General features: G+C 46.3%; 1 protein-coding gene across 6 annotated transcripts; it reads right to left on the reverse strand.

Annotated features, from left to right (window-relative positions):
- Nucleotides 1-1,639: 1,639 nt before the first annotated feature.
- DNASE1L3 (deoxyribonuclease 1 like 3) lies at nucleotides 1,640-24,156 on the reverse strand. 6 transcript variants are annotated; one of them, XM_063805931.1, is made up of 11 exons: nucleotides 23,914-24,156; nucleotides 23,292-23,493; nucleotides 23,098-23,186; nucleotides 19,761-19,851; nucleotides 17,250-17,338; nucleotides 14,511-14,600; nucleotides 13,809-13,921; nucleotides 10,008-10,120; nucleotides 6,827-6,984; nucleotides 2,362-2,458; nucleotides 1,640-1,815 (listed from the first exon to the last, which is right to left on the reverse strand). In XM_063805931.1, the coding sequence occupies exons 3-11, from the start codon at nucleotides 23,127-23,129 to the stop codon at nucleotides 1,699-1,701; spliced, it is 900 nt and encodes a 299-aa protein (XP_063662001.1). In that variant the 5' UTR covers nucleotides 23,130-23,186; nucleotides 23,292-23,493; nucleotides 23,914-24,156; the 3' UTR covers nucleotides 1,640-1,698. The 6 variants fall into 6 exon arrangements, with proteins under 6 accessions (XP_063662001.1, XP_063661998.1, XP_063662002.1 ...); XM_063805928.1 differs by having other exon boundaries at nucleotides 19,761-19,998; nucleotides 23,914-24,143; XM_063805932.1 differs by lacking the exon at nucleotides 23,914-24,156 and adding an exon at nucleotides 23,601-23,683.
- Nucleotides 24,157-24,356: the final 200 nt, after the last annotated feature.

Here is a 24,356-nt window from a genome sequence, read left to right on the forward strand (position 1 = left end):
CTAATGTTTTGTATTTTTAGTAGAGACAGGGTTTCGCCATGTTGCCCAGGCTGGCCTCCCAAAGTGCTAGGATTACAGGCATGAGCCACCACGCCTGACCTTGTTTGACCATTTTGGACCTTGGAAACTGGCAAGTTTCCTGGGACTGTGAGCTTTGGCTTAGGAGAAAGGTGACAGATGTGTTAGCAGCCTTGCCATCACTCACCCCTCACCAATTCCAGTGAGACCTTTGTCCAATGAGGTTAATTGGACATTTGAGGAAGATGGCTTCCCGTGCTTAATCAGGGCCCTTTTGATTTTATTCCCCCAGTCAGATGTTACATAATTTCAAGTGTCAGACTTAAGGTCTTTTTCTCCTACATCATACCCAATATATTAAAGGAAAAAAGCGAAGAGTGGAACCATGCATATGGTGTGCTATATTTTGTATTTTTAAGGTTACATGTAGTGCTCATTTCTGTGCAGACTCTCTGGAAAAACACATGAGCTGGGAAGAGGGGCTGTTTCTGAGACAGGAAACTCGGGGATGGGGTCAGGGCACGGCATTCCTTTTCCCTGCTTATTCTTTGGTACTGTTCACACATTTAGCCATGTTCGTGTATGACTTGAACAAAGAAACATCAGGGAAAACAAAGCAAAACAAACAAAAATGGGCACCTTGGATACAGGCTAAATGGTGCTGTGTTGGACTCCAATGAGCCTCCTTGATTGCAGAAAGATAACAAAATCCTCGAGTCCCAGCCAGCCCACTAGGTGTTTGTCACACTGGGGCCCCAAAGACCTCCAACACTGACCTTGGTGACAAATATAATGTGGTGGATGTTGCAATAGAGGTAGGGCGCACATGGGGGCTGGGGGCACTTGGCCTGGGCTCTGGAATAGGGCAGGGCATGGGGGGGGCATAGCCAAGGCCCCCAGGGAGGGAGAGCATGGGGTATGCAGGGCGGAGGACAGCCTCCTGGAGCAGGGGTTCAGGGTGGGACCCTGGCAGAAGGTGGGGCTGGCGCAGTATGCCAGATAGCAGAGACCTTCATGGTGGCCAAGACTGAGCTCTCTCCGATGGTGATGGGAGCCGCTGAAGGATTTATGGGCAGAGGGTGGGACTGAGGGTGGGCTGTGGTCAGATTAGTATTTCAGAGGATGACACTGATGCTTCCTGGGCTGGCTGAGTTGGAGGACAATTCGAAGGCAGAGAAACCAGGTGGGAGTGGCCTTTATCCCTCAACACTGTGAGACGTGATGGTGGCCTGACCTCAGAGAGGAGGGGGCAGACTCTTAAAACAGTTAATTGCCCAAATCACAGGGGCAGCTGGGGCCTTGGTGTTTCTGGTCATTGCGTGTGGAACAGGACCCCTCATGAGGACTGAAAGCTGACGCTCTTCCTCCCCCTGCAGCCTCTCGCATGACAGAGTTGAACAGGGCCAGTGACAGTGGATGGGGCTCTGGCTCAGGGCATGAAGATCATCATTTTGGTCTACAAATGCCCCTGGTTCCCTTTTGGACAATTCAGGGGAGGTATGAGACCAAGAGAGATACAAAAGATTCTCCTTCCAATTTGACTCAAGTCAGAATAAATTCAGGTCAAAAAATGAAAGCAGTTGGATCACTCTTGTTTCCTAAGTACAGGGAGCAGTTCATATCTGTTAGAGACATTTTATTTAGAGGCAAGAAATGGTTAATAAGATGAGACCCTTGGATCTAGGAGCGTTTGCTCTTTGTTTTCTTCCTTAGAGTGACAGATTTTTTGCTGTTGGTGAAGGCCCTTGAAGACTGTAGTTTAAATTCAACTGGAAAGTGGTCGCTGACATCCAGGGCCTATAAGGAGAAAGGGGAGGTAGACATGGAAATTAGGAGATGCCTGGGAGATGCTTTCATTTTAGCGATGAGCAAATTCAGGACCAGGGAGGGGAGATGAAATGCCCGAAGTCACCCCACAGAACACTCACTGGTAAGCGTCATTCCAAGACCAGCTCGATCAGAAATTTTGGAGGGGCCTCAAATCACAGAATCATAGGCATTGAGGGCCAAGGTCTAGTGCCCAATGTTGTGTCTTCAGTGGTGACCTCAAAGGGTGACATCAACCCATCTTTTTTTTTTTTTTTTTTTTTTTTTTGAGACAGGATCTCACTCTGTTGCCCAGCCTGGAGTGCAGTGGTGCGATCTTGGCTCACTGCAACCTCCACTTCCTGGACTCAAGTGATCCTCCCACCTCAGCCTCCCAAGTAGCTGGGACCATAGACATGCATCACCATGCCCAGCTAATTTTTTTGAATTTTTCATAGAGATGGGGTCTCATCATGTTGCCCAAGCTAACTCATCTTTCCAGGACAATGGCATAGAAAGACAAGATGGCAACCTTACCTCCTCTTCAGTCAGCTTGTAAGCTTTCTGGAAGTCAAAAACACTGTTTGACTTGGGAACAACAGAACTGACGATTTCTTGTCCTCTAAGCACAATCCTGGAACAAGGGGAGGGAAAACAGTTGTGTTAATCCAACCTGTGATTGCTGAGATCAAACCAAGGTCTGTGTTTGCTGTCTGGAATTAACCGAGCAGTCTGGCCTTTTCATGTGGCACTCAAAGTCCAGACCTGGTTTTAGCCTGTGACCCTAAAGGACAGTGCCTACAACTGTGAAATAGGATTAGTCCCTGCCATGGTTCTGTGGACACCAGGACACTGTCTCCCAGTGTGGGCAATGTTCTGGTGGAGTAGGAGAAGATTTTATATGACACACGCACGCTATCCCACACAACAATGACTTGCGTACTGAGAACGCTGTTCCTTTTTCAATTATTTTTCACTTTCCCTGATTTGATTATGGAGAAATTCTCAGGGAGGTGCTGGTTTGTCTTTAACACCTCCCTCAGTCCCGTGTTGACAGAGAGTAGGCTGCCATCTCCAAGCATTCTGCAGGCAAGAGAATTAAGGCAGAATTTAACAAGGCGTGATTTTCACTGGACTTAATTTTTACGTTACCTTCAATTTATGGCAAATGCTGCTGCTTTCTTACTCATGCTAGTATCATGAAATTTCTTTTAAAAATTTATTTCAGCAAGAAATTAAGCGATTTAATGGAAAATATTGAGAAAAATCACAGTATATGTGCTTTGCAATAATGACAAAAAGTAAGAATGAGGTAGTCAAATGAGTTTTGGAAACAAACTAACATATCCCAAGTTGGGTGATGCAGCTGTGGTCTACGTGGTCCTGAGTGACTTCCCGAGGAATGGCAAGGTGAGTCAAACTGCCATTTCATGAGTGACCACTGGGCCTTCCCCATTCTAATCAACAGTTTTGATATCTGCATTTGCTAACATCACCAGCACAACTAACTTTTTTTTTGTTTTTTTTTTTGAGACACAGTCATGCTCTGTCGCCCAGGTTGGAGTGCAGTGCGCCATCTCAGCTCACTGCAACCTCCACCTTCCGGGTTGAAGCGATTCTCCTGCCTCAGCCTCCCAAGTAGCTGGGATTATAGGTGTGTGCCACCACGCCTGGCTAATTTTTGTATTTTTAGTAGAGACGGGGTTTCGCCCTGTTGGCCAGGCTGGTCTTGAACTCGTGACCTTAGGTTATCCGCCCACCTCAACCTCCCAAAGTGCTGGGATTACCGGTGTAAGCCACCGCTCCGGGGCTACGGCTTTTTTTTTTTTTTTTTTTTTTTGAGACGGAGTCTCTCTGTGTCACCCAGGCTAGAGTGCAGTGGTGCAATCTCGGCTCACTGCAAGCTCTGCCTCCTGGGTTCATGCCATTCTCCTGCCTCAGCCTCCCGAGTAGCTGGGACTACAGGCGCCCGGCACCACGCCTGGCTAATTTTTTTTGTATTTTTTAGTAGAGACGGGGTTTCACTGTGTTAGCCAGGATGGTCTCGATCTCCTGACCTCGTGATCCACCGGCTGCAGCCTCCCAAAGTGCTGGGATTACAGGTGTGAGCCACCACGCCCGGCCCGGGCTACGGCTTTTAATTCAACCCAAATGTAAATTCTTCGCATCAAGTTAGACATTTGTGAAAGCTTTCTTTAAGACTCAGAAAGCAAAGAATGACATGTTAAAGGCTCTTCCATTTCTGACTTCTTCTAGGGATGTGCAGGACCAGGCCAGTGTTCATGTGAAGTTTTCAGTCCAGGGCACCAGCCAGATCCTGGGCATCTTTGCATGTTCCCCCAGCACTCAGCACATGAGAGGTGTTTGATAAATATGTGAACATGGAACAAAGACTGGAATTGAGACCATCTTGTCTAATTACATTTTTAAAACATCATTTTTATGGCTTTTTATTTTCTCCGTTTATTTAATTTTACTTTTTATTTTATTGTATTGAGACAGGTCTCACTATGTTGTCCAGGCTGGAGTGCCGTGGCTATTCACAGGCATGTGATCATGTTGCTCTAAAGCCTTGAACTCCTGGGCTCAAGTGATCCTCCTGCCTCAGCCTCCCAAGTAGCTGGGATTACAGCATATGCCACCACAACTGGCCTATGACTTTTTGAAAGCCACAAGAGGCCGGGCATGGTGGCTCACACCTGTAATCCAAGCACTTTGGGAGGCCAAAGCAGGCGGATCACCTGAGGTCACGAGTTCAAGACCAGCCTGGCCAACATGGCGAAACCCCATCTCTACTAAAATTACAAAAAAAAAAAAAAAAAAAAAAAAAGCGGGGCATGGTGGTGTATGCCTGTAATCCCAGCTACTTGGGAGGCTGAGGCAGGAAAATCGCTTGAACCCGGGAGGCGGAGGTTGCAGTGAGCCAAGATCGTGCCACTGCACTCCAGCCTGGGCGACAGAGCGGGACTCTGTCTCAAAAAAAAGAAAAAAAAGAGGCACAAGAGTTATACATGTTGTTATGAGAAACAAAATTCAGAGCATCAAAATAAGAAATGAATCTTTAAAATGTCACATGTAATCCCACCATCCTTTGGGATACATGTGTATAAAATCAGGATCCTTTTAGTAAACATCTTTTTCTAACCTGTTCTACCCCCCACCTGATCTACTGTGGCCATGTTGCCTTCTGATTCTTCTGTATCATTTTCAATCACTTCCCACTCATTTGCCAGGGGAGAAGAATGGCGCTGGAGAAGGGACTTGACCTACCCATGGGCACACAACTGCCATGTGTAAGTGAGTGAGTGGCCATCGTCCCGGCTTTGCTGGAAGTCCTTCAAAATAGGGGGTCTGGGCACTTAGACCCCTGTAACTCCCCGCCTTGGGTTCCCACTTTGCAGAGTGATAACTTCTGCAAAGGAAACACCAGCCTCAAAACCTCCAAGAGGAACAGGCCAGGCATGGTCGCTCACGCCTGTAATCCTAGCACTTTGGGAGACCGAGGCGGGCGGATCACGAGGTCAGGAGATCGAGACCATCCTGGGTAACATGGTGAAACCCTGTCTCTACTAAAAATAAAAATAAAAAAAATTAGCCAGGCGTGGTGGCGGGCGCCTGTAGTCCCAGCTACTCGGGAGGCTGAGGCAGGAGAATGGCGTGAACCCGGGAGGCGGAGCTTGCAGTGAGCCGAGATTGCGCCACTGCACTCCAGCCTGGGCAACAGAGCGAGACTCTGTCTAAAAAAAAAAAAAAAAAAAACTCCGAGAGGAAGTGAAAACGAGTAGCCTGGTGGCTCTCATGCAGATGGCCATCTCACACTTCCTCGTGGCAGGCTGAGCTCTGGGAACTGTGGCCACCACCTGGGACCAGGCTCCTAGGGGTTTCCCCACCTGTGGTCTCTGTGATGGAAGATCACTAACATTCACACGCCTCAGGCACTCCCCCCTCTGTCCCCATTGAAGGAGCAAAGATGAAAGCTGTTTGAAAATCCCTGAAGGGACTTTAAAAAGCACGAGGGAATGCTAGGACTTAAATGTATGCATTGCATTTAGGAATATGTAGCTAAAGCTTTAAAAATATAAATACCGTTGCACTAATTGGTCTAATTTTTAGGGTTGCTTCCTGAGGAAATCATAAATACTTGCACAAAATGCACAGAGGATATTGATTTTAGCAGTATTTATAACAGCAAACCCTTGGTAATAACCTAATGCCTAATGATGGGGATTGGGCGAATCAATTGCGGTAAGTCTTTGTGATGGAACAATGAACAGCCCATGAATGTAATGAGCACTTGCCATATGCCAGGCATTGTGCTAGCAGCCTGACATGTTATTTCATTTACTCCACATCGGATCTTCATGAGTGAGGCACTAGGATAACTTCCATTTTACAGGTGAGGAAATGAAAGACACAGAGAGCTTGTCTCTTGGTCACGGACATATGAAGTGGTAATGTCAGGATTTAAATCCAGGCCTATCTGATACCGAAGCCAGTGCTTACCTCTGCTAAGCTACAGTGCCCAGGGCCACTGCATAGGGTCCTGTGGTTCACACACTGCATGTGGTACCCAGTAGAGGGGCCTGACATTTAATTGACTCAGCTCTCCAAGCAGTGTGCTTTTCATATTTTTATTTTTATTTTTTATTTTTGAGATAAAGTCTCACTCTGTTACCCAGGCTGGAGTGCAGTGGTGCAATCCTGGCTCACTGCAGCCTCCACCTTCTGGGCTCAAGCGATCCTCCCACCTCAGCCTCCTGAGTAGCTGGGAGTATAGGTGTGTGCCACCATGCCTGGCTAATTTTTGTATTTTTTGTAGAGACGGGGTTTCATCATGTTGCCCAGGCTGGTCTCAAACTCCTGTACTCAAGCGATCCACCCATCGAGGCCTCCCAAAGTGCTAGGAATACCGGCGTGAGCCACAGTGCCCAGCCACCTTGCATCTTTCCTAGTGCACACCAAGCACTGTGGTGAGCCAGCAGCACCCTGCAGGGCCTCCTACCTGTCATATGCACAGTTGGTGCTCTTCTTCACCGTGGTGTCCTCTTGGTCCCCGATCAGCCAAACAAACCTGGGGTCGGTCCTCAAGCGGATGTTCTTCCAGGCCTTCTTGGGGACGTAGCTGCAGCCGGCATTGAAGTCACCCATGAAAATGAAATTCTAAAAGACAAGATTTGGAACTGTCACCTGGTGGGTGCTGCTGCAGAATGCTTTCACACTGGACTCTAGCAAAGACTCTGCATCCCAGGCCCAGTAAACAACAGGGTCTGTTATGGGCTGAATCTTGTCTACCCCCTGCTCCCGCCCCGGCCAAATTCCTATGTTGAAGTCCTAACCCCCAGCACCTTAGAATGCGACTGTATTTGGAGATAGAACCTTTCAAGAGGGAATTAAGGTAAAATGAGGTCATATGGATGGGCTCTAATCCAATATGACGGGCGTTCTTGTAAAAAGGGGAAATTAGGACACAGAAAAGTGGAGCAAAGACCATGTAAAGACACTGGAAGAAGATGGCCGTCTACAAACCAAGGAGAGAGGCCCCCAAAAGACACCAGCCCTGCTGGCACACCTTGATCTGGGACTTCCAGCCTCCAGAACGGTGACGAACTCACTTTCTATTGTTTAAACTTCCCAGTCTTCAGTATGGTACTTTGTTATGGCAGCTCTAGCAAATGAATATAAGGTCTTTAAAAATTTCTTTTTGTTGTTTAAAATTGAGTCACAGTTTTGATGAGTCGATGACAGGCGAGTGCGTACCAGGGAAGATGTTCTTAACAGGAAGGAGAATGTTTGCTGTTCTTAGTCACCACATTTCCATAATTCAGCATGCAGAGTCAGGTGTGGATAAAAAAAATTTCAGTGAATCTATTCCCTCACATCTTTTGTCCCTGGCTCAAACTACTGTAGGGTGTAAATATACGAATGAATCAACGCCTTTTGCTTTCAAGCAGGAAAAGTGAATTTGGGTGGTGTATTGACAACCCTGGCATCACTCTTTCTCTCCTATTGTTTTGAAGTTGGAAACTTATTTCTGTGAAAATTCAGTCCCTTGAGGAGGTGGGGGCATCTTCAGGGGAGGGGACCATCAAGTGAGCTGTCCACCCCCACCCAAGGCCACCAACAGAAACTTCCTATCTTGGAAATATTTTTCCCTGCAAGGCTCTTGGAACAGAATTTTCAACATTCCACAATCCAGAGGAAGTGCCAGATTTCCTTGTTTGTGCTATTGTTTGGTGGGGCATTGCTGACTTCAGAGTTTTCTTCAAGAACATTTTATTTTGACCTTGGTGATCACAATTTTCCCCGTGATTGATGGGTTCAGTTGAGGACAGAGTGTCATCCTTAACCTCAGTGATCACCAGCTTCTGCTAATATAGACATGATTTGCTGAACATTCACTATGTGCCAGGCCTAGCACTAGGTGTTTTTAAATTTACACCTCGCAGCAATAAACAATAGGAGGTACAAGGGCCCACTAACTTCTATAGAAACAGGATTGAGAGATTAAGTGACCTGCTCTAGGCCACAGGACTGGGAGGTTCAAATGGTGAAGTCAAGAATCACATCCCAGCCAGGTGCCGTGGCTCACGCCTGTAATCCCAGCACTTTGGGAGGCCGAGACGGGTGGATCACCTGAGGTCAGGTGTTCGAGACCAGCCTGGCCAACATGGTGAAACCCCATTTCTATTAAAAATATAAAAATTAGCCAGGCATGGTGGCACATGCCTGTAATCCCAGCTACTCGGGAGGCAGGAGAATCACTTGAACCCAGGAGGTGGAGGTTGCAGTGAGCCGAGATTGCACCATTGCACTCCAGCCTGGGGACAAGAGCGAGATTTCATCTCAAGGAAAAAAAAAAAAAAAAAAAGAATCACATCCCAGTCTGCTTCACTGAAGCAGTTTCCCCTCTTGTTCACTTTTAGGCCACTGATGCCTCCCCACAGCCCAACACTCAATAGATGCTCAATACATTCTTGTTTAATAAGTGAATGATTTCATAATTTTTGGAAAGAATGAATCTTTCTTTTGACCTATTTATTAATAAGCAATGAAATACACCCCTGGTCTTTTCCATGCCCCAGCTCTGATGGACTATGTTCACACTTTATTTGATTCATTTTGCATTTGAGCAGCAGAACTCAAGAGGAGGAAGGGGGATCACAGGAGTCACATTCCGAAACGAGAAAAGAGAAATACAGAAGAAGAACCCTTGGGTGCACTTCCATATTTACCAAGAGCTTTCACAGCCCCTCACAGCCACAAGTGGTCTCTTCCAAAAGTGGAAAGAACTGAGCCTATAGGGATGGCAAATATGTGCCCCCTTCTGTGAAAACAGCACCCCAAGTTCCTTTGGGAGACCACCCATCCCTCCTCCACCTCAAACTGAGTTTGGGGTGGAGCTGGGGTGGACACAGATTTAGCCAATCAGAGTATCTCAACACCCTGATCACAATGATTGGTTCAGGGATGGACACCTGACCCAGTCAGAGCCAATGAGACTCAGTCCCACAGTATTTGTTGCCTTGTGGGAAAGAAAATTTATTTTGGTCTGGAGGCTGCTGGTGGCTGTCCTGCCATCCCAGGGGTGGAGCCAAGCTGAGAATGGAGCCACACAGAGGAAAGGGCAACCAGGAGATAGAAAGGAAGAGACAAATCAAGCTCTGATTACCTTGTCTGAGCCCTGGATCCAGCTATGCCTGAAGTACTCCTGGACATTTCAGTTACACAAACCAATCAATTGCTCCTTTTTTTCATGAGCCATGTTAAGATTCTGTCCCTTGCAACTGAAACAATCCTGACTGCTCTATGCCTCACACTTCTCAATTGCAAAGTGGGAATGAGAAAGGTACTGTAGCTACCTCAAGGGATTATTGGGAGGATTAAATAAACTTGTCCATGTCAAGTCTCAGCACAGTGCCTGGCACTAGCTATTCACTCAGTAAATGTTGGCATCTGTTATTAATGGGAAAGTGTGGCAATTCCCAAGGCCCACATGCAGGGTACCCAGGCAGATTTAGCAAAACGGATACTTAGGGCTGAAGAAAGGCCTTAAAGAATGCTGTAAGTGGTGGTAGCCTGCACATGCCCTTCCCTCTCCCCTTCCCTGGAGAGGTACTCATCCCACTCAGGGACCAGAGCCTGCCCCTGCTAGATGGGAATTCGGCTGACACAGCAGTCATCACCTCTGCCTTCCAGCGGTGTTTCACGTCCGTGTAGACCTCAACCAACTCATCGATCTCTTTAACGGATGTCTCTGGGGTGGTGTGCAGGGGGATAATCACGAAGTCTTTGACAGCTGAGAAACAGGAAAGAGGCGGGGGTCACACACTTCCCCTGTCAAGGTCTCATAAACACTGCTGGAGGGAAACAGGCTGTCCCCTCCAGAAGGCACAGGCTGCATTGTCTGGGTCCCCAGTTCCCAGAGGGTCCAGCCAGTGGCCGAGATTTTAATGATCTTGGGGTCATTAGGCTGCCTATTTTTAGTACACGAAAGACTCATTTCTCCCAGTTGCCCTTCATGGCTAAGAGAAAGCTGGTAGACTGTTGTAGAAAGTAAAAAAGTTTCCTCTTCAAAGTTTCCCTTCTTATTAAAGAATAAATCATAAGTGTTAGAAATAATAGTTTCCTTTAAAGACTAACTTCCTTCAAGCCTCCTTGCTTTGTGCTAATAACTCTTTGTTAAGCTCTATCCTATGTAGCTGTTAGACATGCTCAGAGGCACATAGTACATTCTATGTCCTTGTACCTTAACCAAGATATTTGTGCTGGACATTCCAGCTCGCAGGCACATTCCAGCTCACAGCCTTTGCCCCTTCCCTATTTGGTATAAGCAACTTCCTCTTTTCCTTTGTTCTCCCTTGCCTTTACCTATTTAAGAAAGGTTTAAATTATTAGCCAGTCGGGTTAGCTTAGATTGTGTGGTCTCGCTCCAGCCAATAGAGAGACAGGACACAGTAGCAGGGACAAGCTGAGTAAAGGATAAAAATTGCTTCCCTCCTTTATTCAGGTGTGCTCTCGCCATTGTTCCATCTGCAAGGAGCACCCTTTCTGCAGAAAGTAAAATTGGCTTGCTGAGAAAACTTTTTATCTGAATGTTGATTTTTCCTTGCAGTACCAGGGAACAAGCATTCTGTTTCTAAATAAACATTTTACTTATAACAACTGTGTTCCATGCTGGCATTGTGAGTGCTTTTATTTTCCCCTTTTTGTGTGTGTGGCAAATCTGTATTTTCTTTTGTTTCTGATGTATTTTATCCCTCTTCTTTCTTTTTTTAATTGACAGGAAAAATTGCATATATTTATGGTTGTATTTTCTTCTTTTTTTTTTTAAAGGTTTCCTTTTCTTTTTTGAGACAGAGTTTCGTTCTTGTTGCCCAGGCTGGAGTGCAATGGCACAATTTCGGCTCACTGCAACCTCTGCCTCCCAGGTTCAAGCGATTCTCCTGCCTCAGCCTCCCAAGTAACTGGGATTACAGGCATGCACCATCATGCCTGGCTAACTTTGTTTTTTTTTTTTTTTTGGTAGAGACAGGATTTCTCCATGTTGGTCAGGCTGCTCTCAAACTCCCAACCTCAGGTGATCCACCCATCTCAGCCTCCCAAAGTGCTGGGATTACAGGTGTGAGCTACCACACCCAGCTGGGAGTTACAAAAAGAGTATAAACTGACCCATCTCAGCCTCCCAAAGTGCTGGGATTACAGGCATGAGCCACCGAGCCCAGTCGCACATTTTCTAGTTAAAAAAAAATTGGCCGGGCGTGTTGGCTTACTTCTGTAATCCCACCACTTTGGGAGGCTGAGGTTGGTGGATCACCTGAAGTCGGGAGTTCAAGATCAGCCTGACCATCATAGAGAAAACCTGTCTCTACTAAAAATACAAAATTAGCTGGGGGGGGGTGGCGCATGCCTGTAATCCCAGCTACTTGGGAGACTGAGGCAGGAGAATCGTTTGAACCTGGGAGGCAGAGGTTGTGGTGAGCCTAGATCACGCCACTGCACTCCAGCCTGGGCAACAAGAGCGAAACTCTGTCTAAAAAAAAAAAAAAAAAAAAAGTGAGGCTTGTCAGTTTATACTCCTTTGTAATTAAGAAAAAAAGGTCCAAAAAGCTATTTAAAAATTAGCATGGTCTTCACGAAAGACTTTTGTGAAGTGTCTGAAAACCTTCCCCCACCGTTGGAGGACTGAGAGCCTGAGTGTGGCAATGTGCGCGAGCCTCAGAAGCCGTGCCTGGCCCACCTGCTAACAGCAGCTGTCGCCTTCTGAGCAGCTCCTCCTAGGACTTCCCCTCATTCTCAGCCTGGATTCCCACTCTTACCTCAACAGACACGGGCTGTGGGGCGGTCACTGCTCAAGTCACACAGAGAGGAGCCAGAACTCAGCCCAGCAGGCTGCATCCAGGGCCCCACGTGTCCTCATTGCCAGCTCTCCTCCTCAGGCCTCCACTGCACTCCCCCATCCTCTTTTTGATCCCCCTAAATATTCCAGCCTCCTTCCCACTTCTGAGCTTTTGTGCTCACTGTGCCCTCCACGTGGAATGCCCTTTCTCCAGCCCTCTGTATGGCTGACTTCTTCAGGTCACAGCCCAATGTCACCTCCTCTGTCTTGTCCAGTGCCCTCAACAGAGCCTGGTACATAGTAGGTACTGAAAAAATATTTGATTCTTGACTCCATCGAGCATTGCATAACATTGCATGTTAACCACTGGCTGGGCACAGTGGCTTAGACCTGTAATCCCAGCACTTTGGGAAGCCAAGGCAGGCAGATGGCTTGAGCTCAGGGGTTCAAGAACAGCCTAGGCAACATAGCGAGACCTATCTCGCTATTTAAAAATTTTAAAATTAGCTGAGTGTGGTGGTGCATGCCTATAGTCTGAGCTACTTGCGAGGGTGAGGTGCGAAGATTGCTTGAGCCCAGGAGGTGGAGGTTGCAGTGAGCCAAGATCATGCCACTGCATTCCAGACTGGATGACAGAGCAAGGCCCTATCTCAAAAACAGAAGAAAAAAAAAAAGAACATGAGCTCCTGAGGTGGTGGCCTGGGTTACAACCCTGGCCTGTCCATTTCAGTAGCTGGGTGACTCCATGCCTTTTTAAATCTCAGTTTCCTGAAATGTAAAGTGAGATAATCCTACTCCCTACCTTGTAGTCATTGCAAGGATTACAGGAGGCTGGCACTTAATCAGGGGCCAGTACAAGTACTGTTGTTGGAGTTCAGGGAGCAATCCATTTGGATTTCCTCACCCGCTGCAGCCTGTGGAGGAGTCTGCGATGCAGTGACTGGAGGGAGAGTGAGCCTCTAGGCTAGGGGTTCACCTAAGCCATGGCTTAGGATTTTTTTTTTTTTTTTTTTTTTTTTTTTTTGAGACAAGAGTCTCACTCTATCGCCCAAGCTGGAGTGCAGTGGTACAATCTCGGTTCACTGCAACCTCTGCCTCCCTGGTGCAAGTGATTCTCCTGCCTCAGCCTCCCGAGTAGCTGGGATTACAGGTGCGCACCACCATGCCCAGCTAATTTTTGTATTTTTAGTAGAGACGGGGTTTCACCATGTTGGCCAGTCTGGTCTCAAATTCCTGACCTCAGGTGATCCAGCCGCCTCAGCCTCCCAAAGTGCTGGGATTACAGCCATGCGCCACCGCACCCAGCCAGGATTTTTAAAAAGGAAGGAAAAGTTGTACTTGACAGGTACCAAGGAATTGCAGAAAACAATTTCCATGAGCCTAAACTCTCCAAAGAGAGTGGACTACCATTGCTTCCAGAAAGTGTGTTCTGGGCTGGGGAAGTCTTGAGTCATGGCATTCTGAGAAGCAAGCCTGGTGCCATCACACTGAACTGCATCGTCTACATTGAAGTATTAGAAGCAATGCACTGTCACATCCAGCCTAATGCCTCCCTAATGGGCTGCATAAACCTGAGCTCATGCTCAAGGCTGCTGCGCATTCATGGGCCGTTGGGGAGGTCCCAGAGAGAGAGGCCTGTGGGTCTTACCAGTGTGGGGAGATTGGAACCATACCACAAAGGGCTCCCTGGAAAACACATCTGCGTCTCCATCCTGATAGTCATGATAGTGATAACTCCTCTTCACAGACACCAGCTTTTCCCTATAAGAAGGAAAAGGAAGTCCTCCCAGCTGAGTCAGCCCTTTTCTTACTACTTTCATGAAGCAGAGATGTAGGTTCCCATGGCTTTCTCAGACTCCAGAGCAGGCTCAAGCACAGGATCGTTTTCCTGAGAGCAAGGCTAAGTCAACTCTTCTCAACAGCCAGGGAGCTGTTGAGAATCTGGGAGCTGAAGATCTGAGCCATACTAGTTATCTGTGGCACCCAAATGTTAAAGTTCAGACTTAAGAAATTACTAGCAGGAAGAGGAAAAGAATACGAGGTTCAGGAATCAGCTGTGCTGAGAACCTCAGCTTTCCAGCCCTGGGCCAGGACTTGACTATGAGGAGTAAAGAACTCCTGGCCTGCCAACCATGGAGCCAACCAACAAATTAGGTGTTTGGAGACCCCTTGTGTTTTCAGCTTGAAGAGTTAATACTTTGCATAAGCCCCTAGTTTTGACAGCAATTATTTTGATGAACACTGAGAACTGGTTAGAAATCAAAATTTGGTTTTGAAGAAAAGACATGCATTTTGATTCAATTCACGATTTATTGGTGGCCATGTTCCAGGGAGCATAGGTGATACTTACTTGTAGAGAAAGGCATATTGTTCTTTATATGTGTTTCTTCCAAGCCGAGAGCTAATCACATAGTTGTACGTTATGCCTCTCCTTGAATTTCTAGAAAACAAAGATTTAACACTGCATCTTGAAGAATAAACATTCCCCTACTGTACATGTTCCTTTCTTTCCAATCTGCCTCCATACGCCCAATGGCATCATGTGGAAGGGCCACTGTTCATCATAACCTTTGAGTCCAGTAAGAAGAGCCACCATTCATTGGCTGGAATGTGGCATCTGCCAGGATCTTTACAGCCATTATTTCTTGCCTTATGAGGAGAGTGTTACCATTACCCCCTTTCTATGGTTTGCAAACCCAAAGCTGGGATTTGAACCTAGATCCAACTCACCCCAAAACCCGCATGCGTTGGCCTGTACCTGTGGGAGGCCACTGAGACCCTAGAAGACAATCTGGGCCAGAATCAGCCCCTGACCCCACTCATGCCCATGGCTGCAGCTGCAGCTCATGCTTTCTGGTGGAATAAATGTCATCAGGCCACCTGTCCGTGTCCACGAACCACTCCTGAGCATTTATGATAAGCAGGAATATTCTCTCCTCTGAAAGCCTCCAGGCATTTTTTTTTACAAGCTTTGGGACCATGATTTCAATTCACTGTTGTTTATATCCTGGGTGCTGGGGATACAGCCATGAAGTCCCATTGAACTTGCCCCTCACCTGCACCAGGGAAAGCGGACTCTTTCTGTGTGTTTACCAAACCTGCTGATAACTCCACTCTGGGCAGAGCCTAACATAATTTCACTCTATCTGCTCACAAAAAGATCTAGGGCATGTCTAAAGCTGCAGCATATTCTCAGATTCAGTTGGAAAAAAAGCAGAAGGGGTATTTAGGGGCCAACTTAGACCTTACAGAAATTCCTGGGACTTCAGATGCAGTATTCTAAGGCAGACTTAGCCCCTGGGGCCCCAGGAGTGTGAACAGTAGGTTCTGCCGGGCTTCCACTTTGGGGAGACTGGCCCTATTTTGAACATAGCCTGCCAAGTCCTGAGTTAGCAAACTGCTTGTGGTGACTCAGTTGCAAAGTGACTAAGGCCCATCCTGGCTTGTGGGGGATAAAGAGACAAACAGGCTTGGCTCTGCTTGGAGTCCGTGACAGTCTAGATAGGTTGGGGAGTGCCAAGACCACTGGTGGTGAAAAGACTCACCCCAGACTGACTGTGGAGGAGATGACTGGAGCCTACCTGTCCCCTCAGTCCCCCACAAACCTGTCCCCTCAGTCTCCCATAAACCTGACTGGGGACACTCCAAGGAAGGCTGAGATGACAAAGAATAGAGCACTGGCTATGAGATCAGATGTGACGCAAGTTCAAAGGTAGGCTTGGCCACTTCCTGGCTGGGTGACTCAGGCAGGTCCCCCACTCAGTTCCCTTACTATAAGGGAAGCCCTTAGGCAGACTGACATGGATTCTTGCCTGTCCCTACAATTGTCCTACACATTCCTTCCCTATGATGGATAAGCCCAGAGCCTGGGGGATGATGGCACCAGGATCTACCATCTCATCTTGCTCCTGCCCAAGACCCAGACATGGCTTTTGTTCAAAAGTCCCTATTAAGTGTTTCTTGCTGAGATGGCCAGGTGCAGCGGCTCACACCTGTAATCCCAGCACTTTGGGAGGCTGAGAGGGGCAGATCACTTGAGGTCAGGAATTTGAGGCCAGCCTGGGCAACATAGCAAAACCCCGACTCCACTAAAAATACAAAAATTAGCTAGGCATAGTGGGTGTGTGACTGTAAATCCAGCTACTTGGGAGGCTGAGGCAGGAGAATCACTTGAACCCAGGAGGCAAAGGTTGCAGTGAGCCGAGATCTTGCTGCTGCATACCAGCCTGGGCAACAGAGTCTCAGATTTAAAAAGTACTAAAATAAGAAGCAAGTGCCCCTCACTCCTTCACTAACCCCTTTCACCACAGCTCTCTGATCACACCCCCCAGAAGTAACCACTATTAATAGTTTGGAGAGCATCCTTCCAGTCTTTCATCTCTATGCACATGGAAACACAAACACACCCTTATTCATGTAACATGATGACTCAAATGGGCTATTTTACCTGCAATTCTCAACTTGCTTTTTTTCAATATATTGTGGCCATTATTCCATGCTGGAATATTTAGCTCTAACTTATTCTGTAGCAAGCATGATTTTTTTTTTTAAGAGATAGGGTCTTGCTCTGTGGCCCAGGCTGGAGTGCAGTGGTGTGATCATGGCTCACTATAGCCTAAACCTCATGGGCTCAAGCGATCCTCCCACCTCAGCCTCCCAGGTAGGTGAGACTATAGGCACGTGCCACCACACCTGGCCACCAGCATGACTTTTAACAGCTGCATAATATTCCTGTGTGTGAGCATATTGTAATTTTATTATCTTTCTTCTACTATTGGTTTCTAATCTTTTCTCTTTTTTCCAACATTTTCTTCATAACTGTACTTTTTAGCTCAGCCTTATCTGCTTTTTTCATTTCTTTCTGTGTCCAGATCCCTCATCTATTTCCCCTATTCTATTTTATCACAGTAAAATCAACTGGTTGAAAGTTCTCAGGACCGTGGCTAAGGGAGCTGGACTCCTGGGCAACACTGGCTGTGTGAACTGGTGGTCAAGTGCGGGATCTCACATTACTTTCAGTTCCCAGGGGTTTTCAGATGCCCTTGCACTTGACCTTGAGCCCTAGAGGGCCCACCCTTCCCCATGTTACCTGTTCAGCTTCTCCATCAGTATGGGGCAGATCCTGTTGTTGCTGTCCTTGATTTCCATCACGAGTATGATGTCACAGCGTTTGATGACCTGCAAGAAAGAGAATTCCCAGGGGTTTGAGGTCATTTACCACAGATAAATAAAACCTTTTATTGGACACTTACTGTTTTTAAGTATTGCACTGAGTGCTTATTAAAATAATTTCTTCTCTGAACTAAATGAAGGACTCCCTGAGGTAGGTAGGTGCTTCTGTTATGTACATTTTAAAGAGGAGCGTGAGACTCAGAGAAAGTTGAGTAAATTACACTCCCAATCACCCTACTAGAAAGTGGCGGAGGCAGAATTTGAACCTATGTAATTCAAGCCCAGAGCCCCTTGCTCATGACCTCCTCACAATATCCTACCTCTTGGCTTTGCTTGAATAATTACAATAATAATAATAAATATTTATTAAGCCCTTAGTAAGCAAAGATAACAGACTGGATTAGAAATAAAGAGGTATAATTATAATGATAATAATTATAAAAGCTGACATTTACTGCAAACCTACTCCGAGCCTTACAACAACCCTATGGGGTAACTATGCTTATTAGCCCATTAAACATAGGCAGAAACCAAGCTCAGAGTGGTTGAGTGACTAGCTTAAAGTCATACAGCCAGGATAGGTGGTAGAGTCAGGATTTGAACTTAGGTCTGCGTGACTACAAAGCCCACCATGTTGAACTGTTAAAATACAGTCCCAGCCGGGCACGGTGGCTTACGCCTGTAATACCAGCACTTTGGGAGGCCAAGATGGGCAGATCACCTGATGTCAGGAGTTCGAGACCAGCCTGGCCAACATGGTGAAACCCGCCTCTACTAAAAATACAAAAATTAGCACCTATAGGAGGTGCTTGGTCAATGGGCGCTAGAGATAATCCTATTCTGAATGCCTGGCATTCTCGGGTGACTGTGAGTGCCCTGTAGGGTAGCTCTTGCAGTGTTTTGGGGATGGCCTCTTGGTAGGATGGGGAGGGTGAGGACTTCAGACATGCTCTGCAGGACACAGCTGCTCAGGGGAGATGCAGAGTTCAAGCCCCCATGATGGACTCACCAAGGAACAAAAAGACAGCCGGGTTTCATCAGTGAGGAAGGAGATGGGAACTCAGTGGCTACCCAGGCTCCACGGGCCATGTGTGAAGTGGGGAAAATCATTGCCTTGCATGTCAGGGTTTCCCATTGAACAATCTTGTCATGGTTCTCACAGGCTTGGCATTGCTATCCTGGCTAAACAACACCATCTAGAAGGCCTTGGTTACCTCCCAAAGGGCAGGGCCACCCGGGTCTGAGAGGCTCGTCCAAGGAAGAACAGAGCCTGCCAGTCCTCACTCCAATCCTCCTTCCCAATGACAGCAACAGCAGCGGCTCTGGCTCATGAATACCCACCTTGCTGCAGGCTCTGCTGGGTGCCTCAGGCACCCTGAGTTCTCTTCACCAGCCAGTGCTACAGGTGGTATTTGGATGTGGTCGCCATTTTACTAGGGGAGCTCGTGGTTCAGGGAGGGGCAGGGCCTCCCAAGCTCACAAGTCTGGTAGGTGGAATCTGGACCCAGGGCTCCTGGCCCCCCTACCACACCATGGTGTCTCAGGTTTCCTAAGGTAATAAGTACCTTTCCAGAGTCCTGGGAAAGGGTTAAGTTGCCAGCATCAAAAATTAATTAACCTGTAGGATAAAGGGAGTCAATTGACTCCAGAGAAAGAAAGCAGTGTCCCCAGACATTGGGTATATCACCCAAGGAAAGCGTAAGTGAAGGTGGAAGGAGTGGGGAAGTAGAGGAGAGGGAGAGAGGAAGGAAGGAGGAGAAGAAGAAAGAAAGACAGAGAGAGGGAGGGATGATGAGGATGGGAGAGACAAGGAAGGAAGGAAAAAAGTAAGGAAGGGAAAGGAAGAAAGAAACAAAGAAAAAGAGAAAGGAAGAAGAAAGAAAAGACAGAAAGAAGAAAGAAAAAGGAAGAAAGAAAAAGAGAAAGAAAGAAAGAAAAGAAAAGAAAGAAGAAAAGGAAAGAGAGAGAAAGGAGCTGGGCTTTGCTGGTGAAAAGGAGTAGCTGTATAAGCTTACTTCATCTTTCTTTGTTCATCACCTCTACATGGGGAGTAATAGTCCCTCTTCATAAAGATTATGAAGTGAAACCATGTGTTTATAGTGCCTGATACAGGCATTCAATAAATAGCAATAAAAATCATAATGGCTAACCCTTATCTAGAAGGTATAATAAGCCAGATACTACATTAAGAGCTTTCCATTTGCCAACTCCTGTAGTCCCCCCAGCAACCCTGGAGGGAACCATTGTTATCACCCCTGTTTTAAGATGACGGCAGGAGGTACAGAGAGTTGAAGTGGTTATTGTTCCAAGCCAGCTTCTATATTCCCCCTAAGGGCCAACTTTAAGTTCCTTGAGTCTCTTAAAGTCTGCAGACAGGAGAGAGGGTGTGAGGGGTGTCTGGGATCCTTCTCCCAGGAAAGGGGCTCACCTTCACAATGACATCCATGGCATTCTGGTCTTCCTGCTTGCTTTCCCCAAAGGACCTGACGTTGAAGGAGCAGATCCTCAGGGCCAGGGTGCTGTGGATGGAGAGGAGGAGAAGCAGCAGTGGGGTCAGCTCCCGTGACATCCTGGCGCTGCTCTGGCTTCAAGACTCCGTGAGAAGACAGCAGTGCTTGGAGTGCCGGATTCTGGCCACCTCCGCAGGCTACACTGACTTATAAAGCCTGCAGATAACAGGAATTACTGGATTTCTCCTTGCAACTTTCAGTTCTCTGAGGAACTGAAGATCATGGGTTTTAATCCCCAAGGAAATACAGATACATTGGGCTAGCCTTTTAGGAGCCCCTATGTTCGTCACCCTGGTGCGGAAATTGGCATGCCTCATTTAGGCGCCATCCTCCACAAAGTCACTCATATCCCAACCGGGAGCCAGCTCTGACATCTAGTCATCGGTCCTGCGGTTGCATGCCATGTGCCTTTTCCTGACAGTGGATGAACTCGGAAGTGGTCCACCCTAGAGGGCACCTGGGGTGACGGAACCTTCTGCTGGGGGACAATGAGGCAGGAGGCATGGGAAATTCTGCTCGGTTTTCTCTAAATCACTGGGATTTGGCGGCCTGCTGTCCTCAGACACACCCAGACTGTGACTCTAATTGCCCTGGTGGTGTAAAGTAAGGTCAAGAGTAGTTTGAATTACTTAATTTTTTAAGGCAGCTTTACTGTACAAATACTAGCAGTGTGTTGCCAGAGAAAGCAATTGGGGATCTGATGGAATGGATGAGGAAAATGTCCCTGGACTCTGCGAGCAAATAGCCCGTGAAACCCATGGAGAGACCCGTGATTGAAGCTGATATTAATTTAATATTGGCGAGAGTTGTGTGACCCTGGGAGAGAAAGGTCTTGTAAGAACTGCAGGATATCAACTCAAGCAAAATGACTTTTAGAGATATGGGCAGGAAACTATGAAGATCTGTAAAGCAAAAAAAAAAAAAAAAGCAAAATCCAATCAAGGTATATTAATGGACTTTGGCAAAGACAATTCTGTGAAAAGGGTAGGGAATAAGAATAACTTCAAGCCAGCATCGGGATCTGTGGACCAACCCCTCTTATGGTGATGGGTCTGTGGCCACAGCCACAGGGAAAATTATACATATATCCCCAACATACATCCAGGCAGCATACTGGCCAAGCATGCCAGGAATTCTATAAGATAACCCCAAATAGTACATGGAAGGAAATAGTTTCCTGAGTTCGTGCTGCAATGAATCTCCCTGTTGTCTGCAACCTAAGACCTCAGGCCTGGTTGAATCTCTGGTAAAGGTGGCTCTGGGCCGGGCGCAGTGGCTCACTCCTGTAGCCCCAGCACTTTGGGAGGTTGAGGTGGGTGGATCACTTGAGGTCAGGAGTTCAAGTCCAGCCTGGCCAACATGGTGAAACCCTGTCTCTACTAAAAATACAAAAATTAGCCAGGCGTGGTGGTGGGCGCCTATAATCCCAGCTACTTGGGAGGCTGAGGCAGGAGAATGGCTTGAACTTGGGAGGCAGAGGCTGCAGTGAGCCAAGATTGCACCACTGCACTCCAGTCTGGGCGACAGAGTGAGATTCCATCTCAATAAAAAACAAAAATTAAAAAAAAGGAGCTCTAGGGAATGGTTAATTGTCTTTCTCGGTGAATGGGCATCTTCCAACCAGAAAAAAAGATTTAGAATTAAAGTGTAGAAATGTTTAAGAGACTCAGAGCCATGGTATAATCTTTTTGTGTGTTTTAAGATGGAATATGCGGTATTTCATGGACTTAATGAGAGCTGCTGGGCCAACTATATAGAAAATCTTGTAACTCTCTTATAAAATGTGCACTTGGTAGGGTTTGATTCAGATTCATGACTTTACGTTGAAACCTTTGTCTGAATACAGTTCTGGAACATTTATAAACACTTTAGGTTATCATCAATGTTTTGTTTGTTTACTTTATTAGAATTCAAATGATTTAGTATTTTTTAAAAGTAGCTTTTTTATTAGTTCAGACAATTGAAGAACTTTTAAAAGAAAATAGGGCATATTAAATAAAGTATAAAATGTTTATAAATTGGCCACAAACCCCTTATAAGTAATTATTTAGGTTTGTTGGGTTTAGGATTGGCAGATTTAACAAATAAAAATATAGAACAGTAGGTAGATTTGAATTTGGGGTAGTTCATATTCAACTGGGCAACTTGTATTTTATCTGGAAATTCTAGCTGGATTTATAAAAAGAATGAGAACTTTTGTAAGCTGAACTTAAAAGCATGGCATTTTCTTTTTTTTTCTTTTAACAAAGTTTTTATTTTTAATTTTTGCAGGTACATAGTAGGCATATATATTTGTGGAGGCATGGCATTTTCTAAGATAGTAATCATTCCATCAAAGTCCTAGAAAAGTTCTTAGTTCCTAGCATTAAAAACGAGCTAATGTGTAGAATAAAGAAAGTCAAGTAATCTGCTTTTTTTAAATTTCCAGCTTTGACAATTTGAGTATGAACTTGAAAAAATAAAGTAAACCTCTAAATAGTGGTTTCTGCATAGAAACTGCCCTTGAGGACTTAAAAAAGAGTCACATGAACAGATTAAGAGATGGACCCCATTCTCGAATTAGCACATCCATTGAATGAAATTGGACCTTTTAAAAAATGCCTGGATTCTGGAAGGAAAATTCTAACGGCCAAATTTAACTGAATCCAACTAGGTGCAGGTGCTGCATTAGGGCTTTCTGTGTTTCATCTCATCCCACACCTGCCAAGCCCTTCCTATGGCTACTTTATTTTAGAGATGAGCAAAGTGAGGCTTGTGCCCAAGGAAACAGAGCTAGCATGTGGCAAAGCTGAGATTCAATCTCAGAGTGCTGACTCCAGATTAATCTTCTCACCCACTGAACCAGGCATACCAAAACCTTAATATGGAACACTGCAGGGTGCAGGGAGGGATGCAGGGCAGGAGATGAAAGGAGGACTTCCACTTTTTACTCTATATACTTGTATATTGTTTGATTTTTTTTTTTTTTTGCAAAAACATGTACTTCTTTAGTAATTACAGAAAAAGAAAAAAATGCTAAAAGCTTTTCATTCTTTTAAGCAGGTTAAACAATGCCCATGCAAACACATTTTCTGTCTTTGTGTGCAACTGGGTCAAAGGAAGCTTTCCCCTACCTCCAAGAGTCATTGACCCCACCTCCAGAAGGTTCACTCCAACCCCTCCATGTAGTACTGGAGGACCCAGGGAAGGCAGAAACCCTGTCTCATCCTTCAGTTGGCTTCTCTTGCTGGTAATTGGGAATTTTGAGTCACTTGCCTAACGCCTGCTGACAGCCCCGGGGTCTCCATCTTCGGGATGAAGTTTCCTGCTCCATATACTTGCAAACACCAGTCTCTAAGATGCACCTGGAAGAAAAGATACATATGCATCATTCTTTCTTGGAGATTTAGAATGCACATTAGCATATTAAATGTTCTGAAAAGTCCTGTAATTATAAAAAGCTGCTTAACTGTGTTGAAACAGGGTGTCCAAAATTTATTGTCTGTGGAGTCCTTTTCTTCATAGAATTCCTTGGACTATCTTGAGCAACATCCACTCTTGGGAATACTGTCCTTGATTGTGCAGTGACAATCAGATCCCCTCAAAGTCTCAAGCTCTTGTCCTGGTCAGTAAGTCCCTGCTGAAGAGCTCCATGCATGTCACATGAATGGGCTGAAACGAGGATCAGGAGTTCAGTCACATGGCCCCCATACAGCCATCCACTATGGGCCCCGATGGGACAGGAGTCAGTGGAGAGTGATATGTTGCGCAAAGGCTACCTTGGAATTTGAGAAAGGCAAGATATGGAGATTTCAGGAGGAGCAAAAGTGTCATAGGCTGAGTCACCCAAAAGCAGCAAGAAGAAACAAGAAGTCTGTGGGAAAGTCTCCACTCCTGGCAGAAGACAAGCCTCGTGACCCAAACAGGTGTTTCCAGTGACTGATGCTGGTCTTTGTCCAAAAATGAATGAGCATTAACAATAATTTTGTAACATATGCAAAATGCTCCATCGTCATGTTTCACAACCAGCTTAGAGTTTGCGGGGAGGAAGGTGCATTAGTTAAAGTTGTGTAACTGTGACAAACCTCTCACCTTTGCAGGGTTGTTTCCAGATGATGACACACTCTGGGTTTCAGCCTCACACACTGTCTTCCACACAGGGCTGTGCCTGGACCTCAAGAGCCACTTTCTGAAGGGCAGGCCTGCTCTGATTAAAATCTTTCCAGGGCTTTTATTGGTCAAAGAGCAAACTTCTTAATGTAGCCTCTACCTGCTCACATTTCCCAGGTCATAACACTCTACTCCCCTCTTCCTCCCCCACTGGTCTGCCGTTGCACTGCCTGGCTTTCGGTTCCCCCCTCAGGGACTTGGCACAGCTGTTCTCTCCGCCTACAGTGCTCTTCCTTCCTCCAGCCTCAGGGCTCAGCTTAAATGTCACACCCTCAGAGAAGCCCTCCTGGCCTCCTGACCCCATCAGGGTCTTCCCTCGTCTTCTCTCTCATGGTGCCCAGGTTTTTCACATCATGGCATGCATT

This window comes from Pan troglodytes, chromosome 2 (assembly GCF_028858775.2).
Source record: "Pan troglodytes isolate AG18354 chromosome 2, NHGRI_mPanTro3-v2.0_pri, whole genome shotgun sequence".
In the NCBI taxonomy this organism is placed as follows: Eukaryota; Metazoa; Chordata; class Mammalia; order Primates; family Hominidae; genus Pan; species Pan troglodytes.

Excerpts from the sequence above, each read along its gene's own strand:
- DNASE1L3 (XM_063805928.1), bottom strand. The coding sequence starts at position 19,901 with ATGTCACGGGAGCTGACCCCACTGCTGCTTCTCCTCCTCTCCATCCAC. Across the intron at positions 14,601-17,249 it reads CTGATGGAGAAGCTGAACAG|AAATTCAAGGAGAGGCATAA; the intron begins GTAACATGGGGA and ends TTTGTTTTCTAG. Across the intron at positions 1,816-2,361 it reads ACAAGCTGACTGAAGAGGAG|GCCCTGGATGTCAGCGACCA; the intron begins GTAAGGTTGCCA and ends TTCTCCTTATAG.